The sequence below is a fragment of the Panthera onca genome, chromosome A1 (assembly GCF_046562875.1).
Source record: "Panthera onca isolate mPanOnc1 chromosome A1, mPanOnc1 haplotype 2, whole genome shotgun sequence".
NCBI lineage: Eukaryota > Metazoa > Chordata > Mammalia > Carnivora > Felidae > Panthera > Panthera onca.
The window spans coordinates 85,936,701-85,953,094 of NC_138339.1; the positions used below are offsets into that span (position 1 = coordinate 85,936,701).

The 16,394-nt window shown below is 38.1% G+C and overlaps 1 protein-coding gene across 1 annotated transcript in view; it reads right to left on the reverse strand.

Moving 5' to 3' along the window:
• Positions 1–16,394, reverse strand: part of ADGRV1 (adhesion G protein-coupled receptor V1) — a 565,435-nt gene that overhangs the window by 7,778 nt on the left and 541,263 nt on the right. The window contains exons 88-89 of the mRNA XM_078448177.2: positions 8,556–8,747; positions 5,537–5,714 (exon numbers count right to left, since the gene is read on the reverse strand). Of these exons, the coding sequence (XP_078304303.2) occupies positions 5,537–5,714; positions 8,556–8,747 (370 nt within the window). The remainder of the gene's footprint in view (positions 1–5,536; positions 5,715–8,555; positions 8,748–16,394) is intronic.

Consider the following 16,394-nt stretch of genomic DNA (forward strand, 5'->3'; position numbering starts at 1 on the left):
CCTTCTCCGCACATATTCAAGCCACCCCCATTCCTACCTCACTTAATAGTCATGATGCAATGAACACCCGGGTGTTTCAGAACACAGTATGGATATGTAAAATTGTTTTTAGGGGCACCTGGGTGGCTCAGTAGGTTTAGCTGCCGGCTCTTGGTTTTGGCTCAGATCATGATCTCTAAGTTCCTGGTTTCAAGCCTCGAATATCTGCGATTAAGGTGTGGAGCTTGCTTGGGATTCTCTCTCTCCCCCTTTCTCTCTGCCCCTCCCCCACTTGCGCTGTCTCTGTCTCTCTCAAAATAAATAAATAAACTGAAAAAGGGGCACCTGGGTGACTCAGTCAGTTAAGTGTCTAACTTCGGCTCAGGTCATGATCTCATGGTTCGGGAGTTTGTGCCTGGTGTTGGGCTCTGTGTTGACGGCTCAGAGCCTGAAGCCTGCTTCAGATTCTGTGTCTCCCTTTCTCTCTGCCCCTCTCCCACTCCTTCTCTGTCTTTCAAAAATAAATAAATGTTCAAAAAAATTTAATAAAAGAAAATTGTTTTTAAGCATAACAATGAGCTGAACCAAACAAATAATTTATACAATGTGCTACTGAACTTAGACTGCCAGCTACTGATAGATTCTTTACACTAACAATCTCTAAACCCCAGGAAAACTTACCAACTACTTATAATAACTCTTATTAGCTAAATGAGGAAACTGAAAGCTTGAGTCACTTGCTGAAAATCACACAGATAGCGGACTGCAGAACTAGGTTGCCAACACTGGGCTCTCTGACCCCAAGGCACATTCCTATTTTCTGTGGATTTTTCAAATGTGACAGTAATACAAAGGTCATTCTCCCTCAATCTTCTAGCTTTCCAAATTCTGCTCTTCCATTTTGATGCCCACTTAACTTTATTTAGCACACTGGTCTCTAGAAGTTTTTGAAGTTAAATAAGTCATTGTGATTTTATGGATTATAGCTGAAAGAGAAATTTATTAATGAGTTCTTAGAGCAGTTTGAGCATTTGGGCCTTGATTCTGAATGTTTTTGTTTCTATTCAAGGACTTGTTATTTATTTTCTTCTGACTGAAAAAGAAATCATTTGAAGTTTTCAATAAAGAAATGTTTACCATGACATTTGTGTCCTTGGCCTGGGTAAAGCCAGGAAGCTAAGAGATGAGGGATGATAAGGAATCAGATTAGTCTCTCTGGGAGGAGTCTTCAGTGAAGAAAGACCCTGTTTCTAAGCCTAATATGTTCCAAGCCTGACATATTCTAGAATCTTGTCATTTTTGGATCAACATAAAAATCTGGTCACTCATCTCATAATCTAATACTATACAATGTTCCAGGTCAGTGCCTCTGATGTCCTTTACAAAGCATCTGAAGCATTGGGATTCCTTTACCTTTGGTACATGGCTTTTCAAAGGGTCTAGGGTGGTATGAGAAGGACAGGTTTAAGAAAATGTATTCCCAGATCTTTAACTTCTATGTGCACTCCTTTTTTTTTAAAGTTTACTTATTTAAGTTTTTTTTTAAGTTTATTTATGTATCCAAGGTGGGGCTTGAATTTAAGGCCATGAGATCTGACTGAGGCAGCCAGGCGTCCCAAGGTGCACTCTTCTCATGAGTTTTTGATAATTACTTATCAAAACATTTAATATTTTAAAATCAGTGCTGACTTACTCAACTGTAGATTAATAATAACTATAATGATAATAAAAGAAAATTTGGACACTTTATATATAGCCTTATGGCCACAGAATAATTTTAAATTTCAATTTATATACATGTTTTGTGAGAGAGAAGTATGAGTAAGTGAAGATTAAATGAATTTCAAGCACAAAATATATTACATTAGGATAAAATTCTGTGGTGGGAGTGGAGTGGAAATACAAGTTCAAGGAGAAAAGACAATTATGTAAAATTTCCAACTCTAAGAAAAAAGTCTACTCCTATATTTTAAAAATGGAATGAATAACAATGGGTATCTAGTTGCTATGATATTTAGATTCCTATGAAATAGTTTAAAAGAATAATGTAAAATTTTCATTTTAAACTTATAATACAGTGGAAATTACATTATTTGATCCTATTTCAACTTATGAAAACCTTTACATTTTTATTAAAATATATGCAAAGGGTTAGATAGCTTTTCAAAGTTGTTTAGTGGTTTAAATGAAAAAGGCTTAGAAGACCCACTATGCCCAGTATCAGAGCTGGAGTGAGCCATGGTTAAAGTGGACCTGTGATACATTAAGGTTTATGAACTCAAATGTCACAGAGACCAGGTGGGATAGCTTAGACCAGTGACCCAGGTCTAGTGAGCACTGGACAAATCAAAGATCTCATGCTCTGTCTAAAGGGGCAGCCATTACACAACTCTAATCAAGGAGATTTTAGGATTGTGCTAGACTTTAAGCACTCTGTTGCTAGATTTTTCAAAAAAAGAAATTGTGGGGTTTTATGGGACACCTCTAAATTTTTTTTCTTTAAGATTTTTGTTTGCAAGTAATCTCTATACCCAACATGGAGCTTGAAATCATGACCCCAAGATCAAGGGTTGCATAGTCTGACTGAGTCAGCCAGGCACCCTGGAATTTCTCTAAATTCTTAAATGTGTACTTAAAAAAATGTTACAACACTATGAGAATCAAACAAAACCCTCTGGTGGGCCAAATCCAGCCTATGCATCAACTGTAAATTCAGCTGTAGGTGGAATGGTATATGGACTGCTCCTCTGATTTGACCATATTCTACGATGAAGCGTTTAGGGGGTGGTGCTTTTCTGAAAACAGAGGGATCCAATGTTACAGACTGCTATTTTGGTCTTTTTAAGTATTTATTTCCTAACAAGTTTAATGAGCTCCAAAGAATGCTAAACTCATCTATAAGTAAGCAAGTCATTCCATACATTCCTGAACTGAATGCATTTAATACTTGTTATATATATAGGACCCACATCTAATTTAATTATCCTGCAAGAATTCATTTTATGTTTTCAGTGTCATAATAACAACTGACCACTTTGTAGTGCTGGGGACATAATCTTCCCTGAGAATTATTAGTAATCTGAAAGCCCCTTTCTAGTCCTAATGCTAGTGAGCATTTTGGGCAGTTGTTCATTACCTCCTTCATAAAACTTTCTTGTCTCTTTACTTCCTTCTCAGCACACTGCAGTTTCCTTTGTGGGACCCTCTTCTATTCACTCTTGAAAGGCAGATATTATCTAGGATGTTCTTCTTCTTTCCCTTCCTCACCTCTTTTCTTCTTCTCTCTCTCCTTCATTCTCCCAAGATCAAACTTGTCCATCCCCGCAGCTTCAAATATAGTTTCCACATGGATGCATTTCAAACCAATACCTTCAATCCTAAACCCTCAGCTTAAGATCCTTCAAGCCTGAATGTTTAAGATCCACCAGGCCTAATAACCAATAAGTCCGAATCTGAACTCACCAGTTTCTCGCTGCAAACAAATCAATGAACAAATGCTCTTTACATGATTCCTCAGCCTCTGAAGTGAGAAGCAGAAGCCTTTACTGACTGTCCTCTGAGTGTTCGCTCAGCCTTCCTCTTGTGCTCATCTTCTCTTTCTTATTTCCACTTCCTAAATCTGGGACCCAAACCCCATTCCTTTGGACAATTGCAACAATCTCCCAGCCTTTCTGGCTTTGCTTCTAAATTTACTCTTCATACTTTTGTAAGAGTTATTTTGCCTCAAAAACCAGTGGGAACATGCCATTCCTCTCCTCAAAAACCTCCATGGCTCACTAGGTTCTATAAAAATCCCACTCCTTAACATGGAATCTGAGCAGCATTTTAACATTATGTAAAATACCAGCAAGTGTTCTGCTCCCACAAAATGAATCTATTACTAAATGTGTTCCGGAAACACCAGGTTAAATTAAGTGAAGTGGGTTTCTTTACTCTAGGACTTTTCAGAGCTGCTAAAATGCTAATTGAATTGTGAATCTTTGCAGTTTCCCAAATAGACTCAGTCAGGGGATCCTCCCATTGAGGAGGGTTATAAATATCTCAAGGAGGTTGTTCGCTGAAACCCAGTTGGGAAACTACAGTAAATTATAAACCATGCAGGTTTCAGGCCTTCGTGCTTCTGCCTGGATGCACTCACCTTCCACCCTGGCCATGCTGCAGGCAGGGTCTCTTCTCCCCAGGCACCTATAAACTGAGCACCTGTAAGCCCCAAGGCATGGCTCATTCTACTCCCTCAGTCTGCAGTGCCTTTCCTCCACCCTTCACCTATTTAAAACCTACATATTTTTCAAGATACAATTGAGAACATTTAAAAAGATTTCCTTGATCTCTTCAATAATTAATATTTCTTTTCACTACTTATTTACTCTTCCTTATATCACATTTGTGTGAATGTCTATTCCTCCAAGCAAACTCTTAAGTTTCATTTTTCTTTCATTCATTCATTTTTCCAATAATATTGTTGGATATGAATATTGGAAAGTATTCATTTTCCAAACACTATTCTTTTTTCTTTAATTTTTTTTTGATGTTTATTTGTTTTCGAGAGAGACACAGAGAGCAAGCAGGGGAGAGGCATAGAGAGAGGGAGACACAGAATCTGAAGCAGACTCCAGGCTCTGAGCTGTCAGCACAGAGCCTGATGTGGGGCTCGAACCCACAAACTGCAAGATCATGACCTGAGCTGAAGTCGAACCCTTAACTGCCTGAGCCACCCAGGTGCCCCTCTAAGCACTATGCTTAATATAGGCATATATATATATATATATATATATATATAGTAAAATATACTCGGAATAATTATTTTAATAGGCTCATCTGAGCATGGACGTATCTTCTTGCTTGCTTGCACATCTAGAAATGAAAATTTCACTGAAATTTTTATAACACTGGCAGTTCAAGATCTTTCTGAGGAAAAAAAAAAAATGCAGGGGCACCTACCTGGCTCAGTCGACAGCATGGGACTTTTGATCTCAGGGTCTTAAGTTCAAGCCCCACGTTGGGGTAGAGTTTACTTAATAATTAAAAAAAAAAATGTTTAAAGGAAAGGAAAAAACCCGTATATTTGATTTGAAAACAACTATCTATTGGGGTCACAGGCTGAGTGGGGTTGAACATGTAGGAGGAGCCAGTGAGATACAATATGTTATGGTGCTTGGAAAACGAAAGAACTACATGCCGCCCATGATACTGCCTTTGAAATTCTTTGCTTCAAAGACACTCTAGGTCTCTGTGGCAGGTCAGAGGCAAAACCCTCTGAGTGAGATCCCTACCAGATTGTCTTACAACACTGAGATTGTTTCAATGGTATCTTGGTGTTACATCAAGATTCCAGGACAGAGACATTTACATTTAGAGTATGCCTTTTTCTTAAAAGCAAATTATAAATTATTTTTAGATTGTGTTATAGTTGGTGCCAAGAACAAAATATCCTAAAGTTTGGCTAGGATTAGGAATGGGTCATGAGAATCAGGATGTGCACTTCATGGGAAGAGGATATAAGTTGTAGCATAGCAAGAGTGCCTACTTCTAATGTGGTTTGTGGGTTCATACATACCAGTTTTTAATGCAAATATCAAGTCATCAAACTCCTGGGACTCCTCATCAGCTATTAGTGACCCCTGGCCATATCCTCCAGAGGAAGGAAATGTGGCGCCATTCTGCGGACTTGGCTTCAGGTCAGGGCTGGCCTGACTGGCTTGTTGGAAGGATGCTCTCTCCCAATCAGGTGGCACCTTTTTGGTGTAGGGTGGGGAGAAAAGGAAACAATAATATCAACACCTACATAGTTACTCTGATATCTACATGAATAATTTATCTTCACATTCTTATTACAAACATCAAGTGAAGGGACTGCTGAACTGTTTAGAAGAAGACCTCTTTAATTTTACCTTTTGTCCTTAGAGACAACCTAATCTGGTGTTTCTCAACAACTTCTCTGTTAGAATTACTTGTAGATTTCTATGTGGTCATGTGTGGGGAAAGAAAATTATTTTTTAAACCCAAACAACATGTTTTATTTTTTTGTAGGATGTATGGGAAGGAAACTGTTAAGAACATAAGAACTGGGGGCAGTTAATGGACTGGTGAACAAAATAGCCTAAGGGGAGTAAAAGGTAGAAACTTCCAGTTACAAAATAAATCTTCACATAATCATTGGATTAAATGATTAAAAAGATAGTTCTAACCTAAAATGATTAAATGTATTCACTTCCCTCTTGGTCACTGATAAATAACCCCTTAATCCTTCCTTGCCTAATGCTTTCCCTTCTCTGCGTGGCTTTCTAGAATGTTGCTGACAGTCCCTCACTGACAGCTGGATCAAGGCCAATTCTAAGCTTCTGAGGAAGGCAGGACACACTTGAAGGGTGTGCCATTGTGCAACACCCTACATGAACATTCAAGTAGTGGCTCAGGCCCAGGAACTGAATTGTCACAGCTGTTCCCTCCCGACACAGGGTTTTCTGAGAGACTACAGGGAAGCCTCCTGCTGAGAAAAGTGACCTGAGGACTGTAGGAATAATGTGAGAGAAGATTAAGCCTTAAAATATTTCAGTAAGAAGTTGACCATCTAGAGCCACACCGCTCAGCAGAGCTTTCTGTGATGACACGGATATTTTAAATCTGTGCTCTCCTTTGCGGCAGCCACGGAACATGTGGCTACTGGGCACTTGAATGTGGCCAGGGTGAGTGACAAACTGAACTTTTAATGTTGTTTAATTTTACTTAGTTTGAATTTAAATAGCCACACATGGCTAATGGCTATTGTATTGTATAGCTCAGATCTAGACAAATGCTAGATTGGATAAACAATCAAAAAGACAAAAAAACATTTTTTTTTTTTTTTTAAAGATTCACTCCTGAATCGTTGGTTCTAAAAGTATCCATTTCTGGGGCGCCTGGGTGGCTCAGTCGGTTAAGCGTCCGACTTCGGCTCAGGTCATGATCTCGCGGTCCGTGAGTTCGAGCCCCGCGCCGAGCTCTGTGCTGACAGCTCAGAGCCTGGAGCCTGCTTCCGATTCTGTGTCTCCCTCTCTGTCTGACCCTCCCCCGTACATGCTCTGTCTCTCTATGTCTCAAAAATAAATAAACATTAAAAAAAAATTTAAAAAAAAGTATCCATTTCTATTGGTACCAACTACAATGTGAAAACAATTCCATTTTAACCACTTTGGGGATATAGAAATGGCACTAGATTTCTAAACATTTAAGGGTACTAAAGATATATCCCAATTCTTAAATATACTTGTGATCACTTACCTATTTTAATTTTAACCTGACATGAATAAAATTCCTTTCAACATTTAACATGGGAGACAAAAAATATCACTGAGCAGGTAGATTATCTATCTACATACCTACCTACCTACCTATTTACCTACTTACCTATCAATAAACGATTACCTTTTCAGACAGATGCACTTTGATTTCTTGCCAGATTTCAGGATGCAAACACAAATACTGTGTCCCTTGGTTTTCCTTTTTTAAAATGTTTATTTACTTATTTTGAGAGAGACAGAAACAGCACAAGCAGGAGATGGGCAGCAAGAGAAGGAGAGAGAGAGAATCTCAAGCAGACTCTGTGCTGTCAGCACAGAGTCCAACATGGGGTTCGAACTCAGGAACCAAACTCAAGAACCTTGAGATCATGACCTGAGCCTAAAACAAGAGTCCGATGCTTAACTGGCCACCACCCAGGTGCCATTGTCCTTGGCTCTTTAATACAAAGACAGCAATGTGAGTTATGTAAGGAGCAATAAGCAAGCATTCTTCTGGCACTGTAGAAATGGTCAGGGACCTGCATACTATCTCTTCCTGGACAAATGTCTTCATGTAAGTTTAAACTTTGAGCATTGGTCCCAGTGCTATGAGCAGCATTACTGACAGATTGGTGGCAATGTGATTTAGACAAAGGAAAGCAAAATGATGAGGACAGAATGCAAAGAACAGTGGGAGGCGGATCTCACAGAGGACATCCTGGATAGATTTTTCTAGCAGTGCTGCTGAAGCCCTCTTCCAAGCTTTTGCCCTAAAATATTTTCTGGTACTTAAAAAGAGTTTTACCCTCCTTTCTTTTCACTGAGTATTTGCTGGGATCCAAGTAATGAGCTGGGATGGGTGAAGAAAGAGAGTGAAGGACGTATTTTTAGGAAGAACAGTATTTAAAAAAAACATTTCCAAAGCACATCCAGTCACTGCCATTTTAAATTAGGAAGATTTTGAAGAAAGAAACGACAAATTATGTTCTGACTTCCCAGTACAAATCGCTGGTTAGTTTAGCTCACAGGGCAGGGAAAAAAAGAATTAGGTAACAGGCATGATACCACAGTAAGCCAATCAAATACCACTGATCAGAGGCTGTTCCCAGGAGAGGGATTTAAAAGTCACATAGTACCTTTTAACCTGCAATCATCTTGAGGTGGAGGTGGACAGGGAAAGGGGGAGGGAGAGAGAAAGAGGGAGAGGTGGGAAGAGAGGGGGAGATGGGTACGGAAGGGAGAAAGGAGGAGGGAAGGGGAGGCAGGGAGGGAGGGGAGAACGTGAGCAAGTGCAAGAGCAAAGGCAAAAGCAGGCACCTCCTCCATAGCACTGATAAGGTTCTGCGTGGACTTGCTGATTTCCCCTCCAGCAGGAGGCATGCCACTCCCTGGTGTGAAGAAGGCTGTGCTGGGTCCAGGGTGTCCATTCATTTCCACTGTGTAGCTGGCCTTCATAGGGCAGCACGTCTGGTTGTGCAGAATGAAATAAACCACAAAAACATAAAGTCCCTGCAAAAGAAAATAACACTAGTTTGTTAAAGGAAATCCGGCTACCGCAGCTGAAAAATAAAGGTGGTTGTAAGCATAGCTGGATTTTCTACAAGCATTCAAATTCTACCTGAAGCTGGGAATTACAGAACATGTTACAAGGCTAGCAAGGGGCCACTGTAAATTTCTGGATGTCACAAAAAAGTTTTCCAGTGTTATTTGGGAAAAGTGCCCCCTCACTAAAAACAAAACAACAAACAAACAAACAAAAAAAACCACATTTTTTTTCTTGATTAAAACACAAGTGACTCTGAAATCTAGCCCTACAAATATGTGAAAACAAACTGCAGACGCATATCTGATTAGCCCTGTAGCTTTTTGTTATAGAAAGCAAACCTCTTGCCTTCCCGAAAATTACTCTTTTCCCATGGATCTCACTTGTTCTCATTTTTTTTCTAGCAAAATGGTTGAAGTGAGGTAGACTTCCAGAAGGGCAGTACTAATTGAGCCTTCTGATTTTGTTTATACAGCTCACTGACTTATTTCATTTGAAAACAGCATCACTGGGTAGGGACTCAGGAATTCTGTGAATTGCTTGGTATTTAGTGTGCCTTGCTTCTCAGCGAACGTTCCAGGAGACAACAAAGCTATCTTGTGAGTTCTTAAAGATCTGCTGGCCCTTTAAATTCTTTTGCAACCTAGTCAAGCTCTTGACAATTGCTCTGCTTCCGTCACAGAGAGCAACTCAGATTTTGCATTTGTGTTCCAGACATGGCCTACACTGGCTGTCCTTCATGATTTCTACAAGGGATCTACTGTATACTTCTAATGGTGCTTCTATAATGCTTGGTAATTTTGACCTTTATTCTCGGCCAATAAAATATGTTAAATTGTGGCTTTTGTATCTGTTAATCTTGGTGTTTAAGTTTTGGAAGCAAATTAGAATCTCCTTAGTTATGAAAATTCTTACATTAATCCACAAAAATGAAAGCAAACTTATTAAAGAAGAAAAGGAGTTAATGTTAACATTGTTCATGAAATACGAGTAAGTTTCTTCGTTTTGTGAAGCTTGCATTCTCACATGGTTCATGACATTTCTAGGAGTATGGAAGCAATAATGCAAATAATATACTTGTGGGCTTGAAACTTGTATCTGCTGGTATAAATAGCAAAGTGTCTGTTAGAAAATACTCAAGGCATAAGAATGACAATGAATTTTTAATAAAATGAAATTTGAAAACAGTCTGCATGATGGGCATGCTAGCATGTGAGCTATGTTGCCATTTCTAGAATACTGCCATAAATTAGGTCTTTCTCCCCCTTCCAGAGTTGGTATCCAATCTGTATAATTAACAGATATGTTTTAAGATCAGTGGTTCACCTGCTAAAAATATTTTTAAGTATAATTACCTTAACCACAATATAAAGTTACTAACAGAAACATGTTTCCTTTTGAATTAGGGTTGTTTTTGAGCAACATTAGTATTTTAAGTTATGTAGGTAAGTGAATTAGTTTCACATGCAAATGATGATATAAACGTTAGCAGAAATAAATCTTCCTGAAAACACACACACACATCCAAAATTTTTCTTGAACAAGTAATTTTTCACATGGGTATGACCTAATTAAATTGGCCACAGCAATAGACAAAACAGGAAAAAAATTAAACTGTCAGCCTTAAAAACTGTGAGAATGTCTCTGATTTATTTCAGGATTTCTCTAAGTGTTACGAAGTGATAGGGTAAAAGCTAGATCAGGAAACAAAAACCATGTTTTAAAATCCATCTCTAAGGACCCATTTATTAAAACAGCACATTCTCTCTTGTTTGTTTTTATATCTAGCCTTTTGTGCTTCAGGAAAGGAACTGCCTGCTGAAAATAACTTGCATGTGAAAATTACATGTGTTTTTTTTTTCTTTTTCTTAAAAGAATACATATACAGCTAATACTTTGAATCTTTTAGATGTGCCCCCAGGAAACATAAACATTTTAGAAAAGAAAAGAATGTTTAAATGTAGATTGTGTGACATTTGCCTGGGTCCGGCCCAGGCTGGGCAAATACAGAAAAGGGAGCTTCTTTATCTAAAGTACTCAGCCATGGAGATTTCTGACCTCAGAGTAAAAACAAGTTCCTTTCCCAAACACTGCATGTTTCAATCCCAGGCTCTCCCTTATATGCTGGTCTGTAAAATAATGTAACAGAGAATCTAGAATCTCAAGTGTTCAATCCAAAATGCTGACCACCCACTATATGTACACGGTCAGGCACTGAGATGCAAGGATAAAACATCAGATTCCTACTCTCAAGTTGCTCACAGAGACAACAATATCTTACAAAGTAATAGGTTAACTCTTTTAGAAGCAAGACCTATATAATCCATCCACCTGTTGTTCCTATGCTTTACTCAGGGAAGGGTGACAGAAGGGAATTCTTTCTGCGCATTGCTATTTTGATAATTTTGTTGGATCTCCTACTACAATGATGAAAAATGTTTTCAAAGTCTTTAGTTAGATTGTATCTGGATGAAACATACCTACTATGGCCAATTTTTAATTTAATTTAATTTTTTTGATACAGGCATTTAAACTTATTGGCAAACATTCAGTGAGACACAAACAGACTATAATGTCTAAAGGAGTTTGATCTCCTAATATGATCAAAGAGGAAAATAAGTACAGCAGATGTGGCTGCTTAACTCAGTGATATCTATCAGTTCCATTAAGGTGGGAAAGAATCCACTTTGCTATTTGACAGATCTTCCCGGGAAGTGGTGGCAGAGGAGAACCGGGTAAAACAGCAAGTTGATTAAGCTGCCTGCTCCTGAAGGAAGTGAAGTCTTAGGGCTTCGCGCTGGTTTGGAGAACTCATCTTCAATCTGAAAGTGCCTCCCTCTGAGGACTACGATATGGCCTTCAAACAGGAGCAGTTAATCTTGGCAGGACTTGTAAAAAGATCTCAGGAGAGGGTAGAATCCAGGTATTCAAACCGTAACTGCATGCAAACTGTCACCGTCGGCAATCCCCTTTGTCTCTGCCTCGCCCTTCCCATAATTCCTTCAGGTTATAAAAAAGTGGTGAAAAAATCAAATGCATTCAATGAGCCCATTTAAAAACAGCTGCCCAGTCCCATTTCTTTAATTTTAAATCGGCTCTAAATAAAGCGAAATATCAGCTCACTATTTTTTCCACGTTCCACACAAAGTGTGACAGACCTTACACTGTGTCCTCCACCAGTGAACATTAACACACCCATCCAAAAAGAGCTCTCACAGATACTGAGCTATATGTGTTCAGCAACCTGACATACTGACTCCACACAACCTCTACTTCTAATATTTATTTCAGTTTCTGGCAAAGAGTTTTGGCCAATGATGCATGATAAAAATATGCAGGTGATAGTGCCTAGCCTGCCATTAAAACACAAAGAATTAAATGTCTAGACACTAAAATGTAAAGTTTATAGAGGTGCCAGCACTTAAATATTTGAGGAATAAAAAGCTAGAGTTCCACAGGTAATGAGAAATTGGTCTTACAGATACCACACATCTCACTGTAACCACAAAAGTTGAACTACTGTGCTGTTAGTAGTTGGCACTAACTATGATTCAGAGAGTTTGAAAATAAAGGAGATTTTGCTAATATAAAGTCCAGTGAACTAAGATGAAAAAGACAAAGATTAAAGGAATTACAGAAGCCAATAGGGAAAAAAATACTCAAGAATTGTTCATTGCTATACTTGAAAAGGGGAATCCAAAGAATGATAACTGAAGATGAATAAAAAGACATAATATTAATATAATAATAATTTCTTGTAAAAGAAAAAAATAACTGAACCTTCAGATTGAAAGTATAATACCATATACCAGGGAAATTTTGATACAGATTCCTTAATACCAAATCATAGCCTTACTAAGTTTTAAACTTTAAGATATTCAAGCAGAAAAAAAGCCAATCTGTGACTAAGTGGTAAATTTTAGGCTTTCTTCAGACTTCTTTACATCAACTAGTAGTGCTAAAAGACAATGGGACAATATCTATTAAGTTCTGAGGGGAAAAAGTGGTCCAAGAATATTACACTCAGCCAATAGAGCATTTGAAATTATCAACCATTAAAAAAATATGCTGGGAATGCAACATCCATGTATCCTCTTGGGTGAAGGTAACCCAAACTACATGATAATAAAATATAACCAATAAAGAGATGAATTGCCCGTACAGAAGAAAAAACAGAATTCAGTACAAAGATGGCAAAAGGATCATGTGGGGTGCCTGGGTGGCTCAGTCAGTTGGGTATCTAACTCTTGATCTCATGGTTGGTGGCTTTGAGCCCTGTGTTGGGCTCCGACCTAGCAGTCTGGAGCCTGCATAGGATTCTCTCTCCCTCTCTCTAAAATAAACTTGAAAAAAAAAAAAAAAAGGATCATGTAAAAAGACCTATATATCTATGCATTTAGATATAAAACCAATACTGAACAAAATTATGAGAATTAGAGAGTCAAATGAAAAAGTTAAGTCTAGACAACCTAAAAAGATAATATTAACTAAGAAAGTTCCTAAGGTTGGGATAGAGGAGATGGGAGACATGATTATTCATGATTCCATCTTTTACAGCATGTAGTCAATCAATACTACAAAATTGAAATACCTAGGTAATAAAAAACAGTGATTCTAATCATTAAAAAAATTTTTTTTTAAATTTTGAGATAGAAAGAGTGAAAGAGCTGGGGTGTGGGCACAGAGAGAGAGAAGAGAGAGAATCCCAAGCAGGTTCTGCACTGTTGGTGCAGAGCTTGACTTGGGCTCAATCCAACAAACCGATAGATCACGATCTGAGCCAAAATCAAGAGTCAGATGCTTAACTGACAGAGCCACCCAGGCACCCCTCTAATCCTTTAATGTATTTATAATTTCTTGTCTTCTTTTTTCTTAAAGTAAGCTCTATGCCCCAACTTGGGGCTTGAACTCACAACCCTTAGATCAAGAGTCACATGTTCCTCCAAAGGATCCAGCCAGGCACCCCTACCTAGTATATCTATATTTGTGGTATAGAACAATTTTTTGAAATTCAACAATTACTCCTCTTCCATTTTAGTTTTTCTAATGAAATTTTCAAATAAATTTAGTTTTGTATATTACAGCAAATATAATATGGTCACATAATTTAAAATTTACTTGTAATTAGACATCCAATCGTATTTAGTATTCCAAAAAAGGTGTCTAGAATGATGTGCACTTAATGTTACTTTTATTTTTAAATAGCCAATGGTATTCAAAGAGACTTAATGACATATGTATGTATAAAGTGGGAATGATTTTAAAAATGATCCTTTGTTTTTAATGCCTCATTTGCTCTTTCTGGTGCTCTTCATTCCTTTCTTTGGAACAGGATTTGCTCGTATCACTTCTCTTTCCCTCTAGCCTGCAGAACTTCTTTTTAGCATTTCTTAGAGTTCAGATATGTTACAAATAAATTCTTTCAACTTTTGTCTGCCTGAAAATGTCTTTATTCCATCTTCATTATTATTATTTTTAATGTTTTATTTTATATTTGAGAGACAGAGAGAGAGAGACACACAAAGAGTGTGAATGGGGGAGGGGCAGAGAGAGAGGGAGACACAGAATCCGAAGCAGGCTCTAGGCTCTGAGCTGTCAGCACTGAGCCCGACGTGGGGCTCTAACTCACAAACTGTGAGATCATGATCTGAGCTGAAGTTGGACGCTTAACCGATGGAGCCACCCAGGCAACCGCATTATCATTTTAGGGGAATATTTCCACCAGATACAGAATTCTAGGTTAACAGGTTTTTTGTTTTTCTGGGGACTTTGAAGATATCATTATACTGTCTTCTGGTTTCCAAGGTTTCTGATGAGAATAGTGTTTGTTTTTACCTTTTTTTGTGTGTGTGCAATGTTCCCTTTACTTCCCCAAGCTGTCCCCATGATTTTCTATTTAGATTTTCAAGAGTCTGTGATATACCTGGGTATAATTTTCTTTGTTGGGGGTTCTCTTAAGCTTTTTGGATTTGTGGTTTTTGCTATAGAATTTTGAAAATTCCTGGCCATCACTGTTTCTGTTATGGTCACCTAATGTTAATGAGGATTATTTTTGAAGTCATTTTAAAGGTTTTTAACCTTGGGGTGCCTGTGTGGCTCATAAAGTAAGAGCAGGTGACTCTTGATCTTGGGGTCATGAGTTTGAACTTCATGTTGGCTGTAGAGATTACTTTAAAAAAACTTTTTAATCTTTATGCTTTTATTCTGTTTCAATTCTTTATAGTAAATAGTTACCATTTTTTCCAAATAGTAATTTTTTTTAACTACAAGCAGATTTGTCAGTATATTAACAAAGATCAATTCTATATAATGGGTTAATACAGATGAATTGTATATAATGGGAACATGGACATGTGGATAATTTTTTGTTTTTCTTTTCCACATTTTAAAAACTGAAACATAGAGATATTGAAATAATAGGTATAATGTTTTTGGAGCCACAGGGAAAATGTGCAATTTCAAAATCTCCACATTTTTGTGGAGGCTTTACAAATGGCCTATATAAAACCACTTATCTTTTAGATAGTCTAAGAAAGTGCACAAAATGATGCAGGACAAGGGAATTCGAGAAATGAAATCTTCATTAAAATTCAGTTTTCAGCTGAAAAAAAATCACAAATTTGTGATAAAAAAAAAAGAGTATCTTCCATTAAACTTTACCCTCCTAGAAAGCAAGAGACTATGTCCAGTTCACCATTATATTTTAAATTTGCAGCGTGGACCCTGGCACACAAAAGGAGCTTAAGAAATATTTGTGAAGAGATTATGGTTTTTAAATATCAGCAGGGGTGAGAGTGGGATGGGGGTGGGGACAAAGGTGGGTCTGAGGCATGTGTTGATTTTAGTCCTCTGTTTCTCTCACTATAGTTAAGTGATCTGGTAGACGCTCAATAAAATTTTGTTTTGGTTTGGTCTTTCCATTTCACATGTTAGTTACATTGCCAAGACTCCCTCATGGGAGAAGCAAGCATCCACTCCTGGCTGGGTCTCTGCTTTTTTGGGCTGGTACCCCTCTGGTGGTGGGCTTGCTTGGTGCTTAGCTCCCAGGTGACTTCCTGGCTGTCTCTGGCTTCTCTGCTGGGGCTGGGTTTGTATATTGCTGCTGCTTCTTGCGGCCACTTCCTCTCAAAGGACTTCACAGCTTTCTGCTTTTGCTCTTCCCTTGGCAGACAACCCTGAAAAGTCTCTGTTGATCTCTTGTTTCTGCCTTCGCATGCTCGTGGGCTGCAGACCTACTGCTGTTTCGTATCGCTAGTGACTTGGCAGCAAAGACAATGGATTTCATGCCAGTGACAGCATTGAAAAGATAAATCCAGTATTTGTGCATTTGTACATTGTTTTAGGTATGAGATAAGTAGGAATTGCATCGTTCCTAGCCTCTTATTTGTTTTTATCTCTTCTTTTTTTTCAGTTTCAGTGGCTTTTGTTGATGTTATTTATAATAAGAATCTACAGTCTGATGTGTGCATTAAATATACAGAGAAAGGAAGCAAGCAAGTTCATCTTGATGGACATTGGTTAGTCAGCACAATTGAAATACTTAGAAGTCTACGGGAATATTTATTACCTGAATGTTTTTACAAATTATTTGGATGGGATAGGCAATGACCTAG